General features: G+C 44.9%; 1 protein-coding gene across 1 annotated transcript; it reads left to right on the plus strand.

Annotated features, from left to right (window-relative positions):
• Positions 1-754: 754 nt before the first annotated feature.
• Positions 755-2,340, plus strand: LOC123061586 (uncharacterized). The gene is made up of 2 exons (XM_044484750.1): positions 755-1,000; positions 1,976-2,340. Exons 1-2 carry the CDS (start codon positions 887-889, stop codon positions 2,234-2,236), a joined length of 375 nt encoding a protein of 124 aa, XP_044340685.1. The 5' UTR covers positions 755-886; the 3' UTR covers positions 2,237-2,340.
• Positions 2,341-9,931: the final 7,591 nt, after the last annotated feature.

A 9,931-nucleotide genomic window follows, 5' to 3' on the forward strand; every position in this document is an offset into this window, starting at 1 on the left:
AATGCATCCGAATTCCGAAGAACGGCCGGGGCTCAGGAGCGGAGTCTGTGCATGCCGAAGCCGCCGCCCATCGCCACAGGCACGGCTCGTGGACGTCGTCGTCGTCCACCGTGCGGCCGTCCTGATCATGCTCCGTGAATCTTTTGCTCGACGGCGCCTTGAGCTTCCTCGTCGTCTTCGGCTTCACGAAAGGGCTGAGGGCGTCGCCGCCGCCGCCGCCGCAGGAGAAGAAGGGTGGGCGGGGATTGACCGAAGAGGACGTGATCCTCTTGTTCCGGCAGCGGAGCCTCAGCCGGCTAGCGATGGAGGAGAGGAGGATGGCCATGGCAGCGAACATGGTGTGATGACGATCCTTTGATTTGCTACTAGGCGGGGTGGGTTTACGAAGGATATTAATATGGGAGCTAGGGTCTGGAAGATCAGCGGACCGTTTGACACCTCGGGATCAGATGAATAAATTCAGGAACAGTATTTCGAAATGGAGTCTATTGCGCAGAAGAGGTTGAAAGCTTAACGGAATCCCTCGCCTGTGCGGCTGCGCCGTTCGGCTGGCTCGTCTGCCTCGTGCGCGGTGTGAGTGACCAGAGTGGTTTACACTCCAGGCTGACTGCAGCATGGCAACGTGGCCGTCTCGTGCACTTTTATTTACGTATGATTTTCCTCACTAATCTTGTTTTTTCTTTTCTTGCCTGAATCACTAATCTTGTTTGAAATACAGCGTAATGCAGGGTCTTATTTGTCAAGACAAACGTGCGTTTGTCCTCCAGTGGGCAGTGGAATTGTTGAGAAGAGTCAAGAAAGCCACGGAGGAAGCACTTGCCTTCCACGGCACTACCACCACCAGTACACGCGCCAGCTTCTCGGTTCTCGCCTAGGAGCAACAACAATGGCCATCACTTCTCTGCAGCTGCCCTCTCAGATCCACGGCCTTACTCCTGCTAGAAATGGGCGCACCCGCACAAGGTCACGGGCTACTCTGCTTAGCTGCAAACACAACCAGGTACGCACTGAATTTAAGGAATCATTTTTGCGGCTCATCAGAATTATTCTACCACATGAACACATCGAATCTATAGTAAGCCGGGGCAAGTTCTGAATGATTCGATGTGTTAGCAGTAGCCAGTTGATAGATCCGATGTGTCTCTTTTGTATGCCTTGCTTGATTGGCTGCCGCTTACAGTAATTTTAGAGATACAAGTTTCGTAACCAGAAAAGCACACTTCTCTCTGCAAATATCAGATCAGGGATATGAGCAGAGTAGCGTGCCGTCGAGTGAGCAAAGGGAGGGAACATCCTACAATTTTCTCTACTGATTCCTGTGTTTTTGTTTTGACAGGTTGAATGAGTAGCTTGGTAAGAGTTTGTAAATCCTGTACGTACTTTCCGTATTGGTCCTCCAGCAGATCCCCAGCCAACATACTAGATCTTCACTCATACAATGTCCAGTAGAGAAACTTCTAGGATGTTCCATGGCACTCCTTATATAAGTTAATGAAAATTACAACATTTATAGACTATGATTATATTGTTAATGTCATGGTACTCCCCAACATTTGGGGACAGTACGCCATGACACTTAGTTGAAGTACTACTGGTTATCTTACCTAGATTTTTTGACTAAATGTATGGTGCGTATTCATTTGAGGGTAGTGTGAACGAACTCTTCAGTCTTTAAGTTTTCATGCATATACTCGTTGCTGTGTGCAAACTGATGCAGAGACAGTTCTGTCCACTTTTTAGAAGATATACACGTATAGAGCATCAAAACTTCGATTCTAGTCCTGCTTTATCTCTACGTAAATTGTTAAGATGTGTATCCTGTCATCTAATCACACTTGGACTGAAGCCAATTTTCTCTTGTAGACAGAGTTATCATGTCAAGGTTGTCACTTTCGTGCGTGATTTAATTATTACTAACCTCTGTCGAGGCTTGAACTGCCCCTGTTACTTATCAGTTTAGCACTTGTTTCTGCAGTCAACCATTGTCCAAGTAGCCAGCAGGACATCCCGCAGAGATACCCTGGCATACATTTCGTCTGCCTTCTTTGCAATGTTCCTGGTGGCTGAACATGCTGAAGCTAGAACCTCCAGACAAGAGAACAAGAGGAAAGTAATGGAGAAGTTGGAGAAGGTCCGGGAGGAGGCCCTGGGCTCAAAGGAGAAGAAAGAGGACACGAGCAAGGAGTCTGTGGCGAACTTGTTGATCCCTCCTACTTCGGTCGATGCTTACATCTGAAAGGCATCGTCTCGTTGTAAATCTTATGTTTATGCTAAGTGCTATACTTAACACTATTCTGAATGTACTAATAACAATTGGAACCAAGCAACCTTGCAAAAGAACTTTCCTGTGTCCTCGCTGCATTGTTTTTCATGACTATGTTGTACTTTTTTTTTGGAAAAATTCTGATTTATTCATCTTCGATAATGGCAGTATAATGAACATCACAAATAATAAAAAGTACATTCATATCCTTAGACCACATAGCGAGGACTACAAACACTAAAGCGAGTTGAGAGCGTGCCGCCGCTGTAGCCCCTTCCTCACCGGAGCCAGGCAAAACTTGTTGTAATATACAGTTGGGAAGTCGTCGTGCTCAGGCCCCATAGAATTAGCGCACAGAACAACAACAATCACCAATGAAGAGTAGCGTAGATTGAAAAGTAGCATAGATCGAAATGATCAAACCTGAAGACACACGAATATAGGCGAACGACGACTAGATCCGAGCAAATTCATCAAAGACAGATCTATCGAGACACACCTTCACACGCCCATTGACGATGCTAAACGCGCCAACAAGGTGGGGGCTAGGCGGAAAGAACCTTATTCCATCTTCAGAAAGCCGTTGACGTCTCACCTTTTCGAGCAGGACACAAACTCTAACAAAACTCGAAGAAACATCTAAAAATAAAGCCCTTCTACCGGCAAGGGTTAACATCCACTGCGTCCCCATGGCTCTAAGGCCACCAGAGACGAGGCGGACCGGCGGCGGCGCTGATGGGAGACAAAGAAACTCTAATCTTTCTTTGAAGAGGAACCTTTTCTAAGGTATTACTACTATGATTATCTTTGTGACCTATTGTACTCCCTTGATACATACAAGAACAAAAGCTGATAGACATGGAGTTGATCTAGTTTCTATTTTATACGAGATAAAAACTTTTGATGAGAATACTTGGTGATTCTTTTATTTGAGAGAAGAAAGCATATTTGAGTGTTTTTTTGAATCTGGAGGTTTTTCTTCTAGTATAGGAGTGAGATTTGGATCTCCATCTATAAAACCGAAATCACTAGTTAGAGGGTACCCCACGAAGGTCACTTCGCATGGCGGCCCAGCGCGGCAAGTGTCGCAACTTCGTGCGTCGAGAGGATTTTCCGTTGCGCTCTGTTGTTGACATGTGGTATAATGAGAGATGACCATGCATGTTTCTTGTTTCCAGTATCCAGCTTCCGGTTTCAGGATTTCTATTTTCACTTTAGTCCTTAAGCCTTTAGATTTCTTAACCTACCTTCTGTATTCCGCCATCCGTGTTTCTTCCTCACCCTCGCACCGCCGCCACACTTGTTTCCTCCACCTTTGTTATTGCCTCTCGCGCCGTCGCCTCCTATTGTTTTTCCTCCACCCCCGGTCCTTTGAAGGCCGTCGCCTCCTCTCTTGCTCTGCCTCGATCGTCTTCTCTGTTGAATTCCTAATTTTATGTGGGTTGTGGTTAGTTTGTTACTTCCATTGCTCTCACTTTTTCAATTTCTTTTTTCCATTATATTTCTGTGATAAGGAGTTTATGGGGTAAAAATTGGTGGTGCTTTCAATTCTATGAAATGATAGCTTTCAACTTGATGAAACCATGTTTATTGATTCAGTTATTAGTAATTTATCTCTTTTTTTCTTCTGTTTTTGTAGCCATGGCTTGCCCTTCTTCCCACAGGCAAATGGCTCTTGCCCCCGGCTAGTTCACTATGGTCCTAGATGGGTGGCACTCGAGGTGTGAGATAAGTTCAACAATTTCTTGAGTTGATATTTTTGTAATAAGTGTGGTGATGTATAGTTAGTTCTAGTTTCGTTATTATGCATAATTAGCTCTAGGTTTATTCTTATGCATGTTTGTTGTTCAATGTGACTTTGCATAATTGGATAAGTTTCACTGATAATTAGTTGATGACATTAATTGTAAAATTTTAGTTGTTTTTCATTTATTGGGTTTTGTTTGTTCTTCATGTGTAATGCCAGGGCTCATCTTGCATAGTACATTGAGCAATGCAGGTCTTTAGCTACTCAGAGGAGAGGGGCAGGGATACTAAACCTGGCCTTCACACTTCTGAGGGTATACCATATGGTAAAATCAGTAGAAAATTTCATGGTCCTAACTGGGAGGAAGTAGTTGTTGATTACGGATTTCGTCCTCATGATTCATTGATTGTTGGACTTGAGAATTTCGGGATGTTCCTTGATGTTGACATTTATGGTTGTGCAATATTGTTGCTCTCTTTACCTTGGGTTGGTAAGTTGTTGGTATTCTTTGTGTATTTTTATCGACAAACACCAGGTTTGTCTCATGTCTCATTTTCCCTCTTTTGTATCCTTTGTAGCTCTTTAGGAACTTAGTGAACCTGAAAGGAGCTTGTTGACACCTGCTTTCACACTTGCGGGGTCAATCTTAACTATCACTAGTTATTCTCCATGACACATGCTCTCTTTAGTGACAACTACATAGTGTATCATCCTTTTGTGCATAAGTCGAGTGTTGCTAATGTTAACCACCATCACATGGTCATTCTCTACAGTGAATTCCAACTCTCGTGGTTATTTTCCCGACAATACGTATGGGGATGTGCATAGAGGAGCACATTGATTACCAAAGATGCAAATGGGTGTATACACAAGAAATTATACATGCTCATGCCCTCAACGATGGAGATAATACCCTACTTCATGTGTGTTGTTATCTTCCTTGTGTATAGGATGAGTACAAATGATGTCACCTATTACCCTCCTTGGCTTATATTGAGTGTGACATGAAGAGCAGCAATAACTGTCAGTACAACAAATATGGTTAATGATACATTGATGGCTGAATATTACTACATACGATTACTACAAAAGGTAACGTCATTTTTTATTTCCAAGGTAACACCATTAGTTGATGAATCATAGTGGTCGTGGGAGATGCATCTTGTAACGTCCATCAATTGACTTGTCGTTGGTCTGACTGATGCCTTGAGACTGAATGAGGATCATTGCTCCACTGCTGCCTGACTGGACAATCATGTCTGATTGGTAGCACCACTTCAATTGGTTACGACTCTTCTTTATTGCAGCTAACTAGATCATAGCGTCTTTGAGCCTGGAAGCTGGGTCATGTGTCATTAGGGGCCTACTCCATAAGGCTTCCCTTTGTTTGTCATGTAGTATTGCGACATACAATCTTCAAATATTTTATAGCTATAATTAGGATGAGCTACAAAAATTAAATTTACATCCACATTTTTTTGAGAGAACAATAGTAGTTTATTCCATTATGGTAGAGCTACAATCCCTCGGCAAGAGTTCCTCAATACATGGGGTTTCTCTTTCGAGCGTGGCTCGCTCAGAGCGACTATACCTTGCCAGACAATTTGCAACACTATTTTGAGACCTATGTATTTTTTGTGGAATAAATACTCTATCAATCATTAGAGACTTAATCTCGGCTACTAAGTGACCATAATCCGAACGATCTAAACTAGAATCGGAAATAGAAGAAAGGGCGGTCGACTAATCAAACTGAACCATGACCGGTAGCTCCGTATGTTGACGAGCAAGCACCAAAACTGATCTTAATAGCATGGATCTCCGCCTCCGATGCGTCGTTACAATTGAACAGATAGAGGTATGTAACAAAGATGACCGAGCCATCGTGTCTCTATAGAATCATCCTAGTTGTCGTCGTACCATCCTCCTCGCAAAATGACCCATCCACCAAGAGTGTCGCGGAGCTGCATGGGGGTGTAGGCCACGGGAGCACCCGGGTCGGCGGGTGATGCTTCAAACGCTCTTCATTGTCCATCACTGACATATTTCCTTTTAGCATATCTTCTCTAGAGTATTTTTGAGCTAGCTATAACTAACAAGAAAATCCGCACATGTAGCCACAGGGGTGGTCTCCTTTCCATGAGTGATATCAGATACCGGGTCCGTCAAACTCTCCATACCAACATAATGGCCATATCTCAGCAACTCAATAGCAGCAGTTGTTGGAAATATGCCCTAGAGGCAATAATAAAATGGTTATTATTATATTTCTTTGTTCATGATAATTTTCTATTGTTCATGCTATAATTGTGTTATCCGGAAATCGTAATACATGTGTGAATACATAGACCATAACACGTCCCTAGTGAGCCTCTAGTTGACTAGCTCGTTGATCAAAAGATAGTCATGGTTTCCTGACTATGGACATTGGATGTCATTGATAACGGGATCACATCATTAGGAGAATGATGTGACGGACAAGACCCAATCCTAAGCTTAGCTCAAAGATCGTGTAGTTCGTTTGCTGTAGCTTTTCTGAATGTCAAGTATCATTTCCTTAGACCATGAGATTGTGCAACTCTCGGATACCGTAGGAGTGCCTTGGGTGTGCCAAACGTCACAACGTAACTGGGTGACTATAAAGGTACATTACAGGTATCTCTAAAAGTGTCTGTTGGGTTGGCACAAATCGAGACTGGGATTTGTCACTCCGTATGATGGAGAGGTATCTCTGGGCCCACTCGGTAATGCATCATCATAATGAGCTCAAAGTGATCAAGTGATTGATCACGGGATCATGCATTACGGTACGAGTAAAGTGACTTGCCGGTAACGAGACTGAACAAGGTATTGGGATACCGACGATCGAGTCTCGGGCAAGTAACGTACCGATTGACAAAGGGAATTGTATATGGATTGATTGAATCCTCGACATCGTGGTTCATCCAATGAGATCATCGTGGAACATGTGGGAGCCAACATGGGTATCCAGATCCCGCTGTTGGTTATTGACCGGAGAGTCGTCTCGGTCATGTCTGCATGTCTCCCGAACCCGTAGGGTCTACACACTTAAGGTTCGGTGACGCTAGGGTTGTTAGGAAGACTTGTATGTGATTACCGAATGTTGTTAGGAGTCCCGGATGAGATCTCGGACGTCACGAGGAGTTCCGGAATGGTCCGGAGGTAAAGATTTATATATGGGAAGTTGTCATATGGTCGCCGGAAAGTTTCGGGGGCATATCGGTATTGTACCGGGGCCACCGGAGGGGTTCCGGGGGTCCACTGGGAGGGTCCACCTCTTCCGGAGGGCCTTATGGGCTGTATGGAGAAGGGAACCAGCCTAAGTGGGCTGGGGCACCACACCCCCCTAGGGCCCATGCGCCTAGGGTTGGGGGAAACCCTAAGGGGGGCGCCCCCTTGCTTGGGGGGCAAGCCCCACTCCCCTTGGCCGCCCCCCCTCTAGATCTCATGTAGAGGGGGCCGGCCCCCTTCCCCTTTCCCCTATAAATAAAGGGGTGAGGGGAGGGCTGCACACAACATCCAAGGCGCAGCCCCTCCCCTCCCCAACACCTCTCCTCCTCCATAAGAGCTTGGCGAAGCCCTGCCGGAGTACTGCAGCTTCATCACCACCACGCCGTCGTGCTGCTGTTGGATCCCTCTTCACTAACCTCTCCCTCCTCCTTGCTGGATCAAGGCGCGGGAGGCGTCCTCGCTCCGTATGTGTGTTGAACGCGGAGGTGCCATCCGTTCGGCACTAGGATCTTCGGTAATTTGGATCACGTCGAGTATGACTCCATCAACCCCGTTCTCTTGAACGCTTCCGCTCGTGATCTACAAGGGTATGTAGATGCACTCCTCTCTCCCTCGTTGCTATATGACTCCATAGATTGATCTTGGTGATGCGTAGAAAATTTTAAAATTCTGCTACATTCCCCAACAGTGGTATCAGAGCTAGGTCTATGCGTAGTTACTACGCACGAGTAGAACACAAAGTAGTTGTGGGCGTCGATATTGTCAATTTGCTTGCCGTTACTAGTCTTATCTTGATTCGGCGGCATCGTGGGATGAAGCGGACCGGACCAACCTTACACGTACGCTTACGTGAGACCGGTTCCACCGACTGACATGCACTAGTTGCATAAGGTGGCTGGCGGGTGTCTGTCTCTCCCACTTTAGTCGGATCGGATTCGATGAACAGGGTCCTTATGAAGGGTAAATAGAAATTGGCAATTCACGTTGTGGTTTTGGCGTGGGTAAGAAACGTTCTTGCTAGAAACCTATAGCACGTAAAAACTTGCAACAACAATTAGAGAACGTCTAACTTGTTTTTGCAGCAAGTGTTTTGTGATGTGATATGGCCAAAGGTTGTGATGAATGATGAATGATATATGTGATGTATGAGATTGATCATGTTCTTGTAATAGGAATCACGACTTGCATGTCAATGAGTATGACAACCGGCAGGAGCCATAGGAGTTGTCTTAATTTATTTATGACCTGCGTGTCAACATAAACGTCATGTAATTACTTTACTTTATTTCTAAACCGTTAGCCATAGTAGTAGAAGTAATAGTTGACGTGACAACTTCAAGAAGACACGATGATGGAGATCATGGTGTCATGCCGGTGACAACGATGATCATGGAGCCCCGAAGATGGAGATCAAAGGAGCAAATGATATTGGCCATATCATGTCACTATTTGATTGCATGTGATGTTTATCATGTTTTACATCTTATTTGCTTAGAATGACGGTAGCTTAAATAAGATGATCCCTCGTAATAATTTCAAGAAAGTGTTCCCCCTAACTGTGCACCGTTGCGAAGGTTCGTTGTTTCGAAGCACCATGTGATGATCGGGTGTGATAGATTCTAACATTCGAATACAACAGGTGTAAGCCAGATTTACACACGCAATACACTTAGGTTAACTTGACGAGCCTAGCATGTACAGACATGGCCTCGGAACACAGAAGACCGAAAGGTCGAGCATGAGTCGTATAGAAGATACGATCAACATGAAGATGTTCACCGATGTTGACTAGTCCGTCTCACGTGATGATCGGACACGGCCTAGTTAACTCGGATCATGTTATACTTAGATGACTGGAGGGATGTCTATCTGAGTGGGAGTTCATTGAATAATTTGATTAGATGAACTTAATTATCATGAACTTAGTCTAAAATCTTTACAATATGTCTTGTAGATCAAATGGCCCACGTTGTCCTCAACTTCAACGCGTTCCTAGAGAAAACCAAGCTGAAAGACGATGGCAGCAATTATACGGACTGGGTCCGGAACCTGAGGATCATCCTCATAGCTTCCAAGAAAGATTATGTCCTAGAAGCACCGCTAGGTGACGCACCCGTCCCACAGAACCAAGACGTTATGAACGCTTGGCAGATACGTGCTGATGATTACTTCCTCGTTCAGTGTGGCATGCTTTACAACTTAGAACCGGGGCTCCAAAAGCGTTTTGAGAGACAGGGAGCATATGAGATGTTCGAAGAGCTGAAAATGGTTTTTCAAGCTCATGCCCGGGTCGAGAGATATGAAGTCTCCGACGAGTTCTTCAGCTGTAAGATGGAGGAAAATAGTTCTGTCAGTGAGCACATACTCAAAATGTCTGGGTTGCATAACCGCTTGACACAGCTGGGAGCTAATCTCCCGGATGACGCGGTCATTGACAGAATCCTTCAGTTGCTTCCACCGAGCTACAAGAGCTTTGTGATGAACTTCAATATGCAGGGGATGGAAAAAACCATTCCTGAAGTATTTTCAATGCTGAAATCAGCAGAGGTAGAAGTCAAAAAGGAACATCAAGTGTTGATGGTGAATAAAACCACTAAGTTCAAGAAAGGCAAGGGTAAGAAGAACTTCAAGAAGGACGGCAAGGGAGTTGCCGCGCCCGGCAAGCAAGC

The sequence above is a fragment of the Triticum aestivum genome, chromosome 3A (assembly GCF_018294505.1).
Source record: "Triticum aestivum cultivar Chinese Spring chromosome 3A, IWGSC CS RefSeq v2.1, whole genome shotgun sequence".
Lineage (NCBI taxonomy): Eukaryota > Viridiplantae > Streptophyta > Magnoliopsida > Poales > Poaceae > Triticum > Triticum aestivum.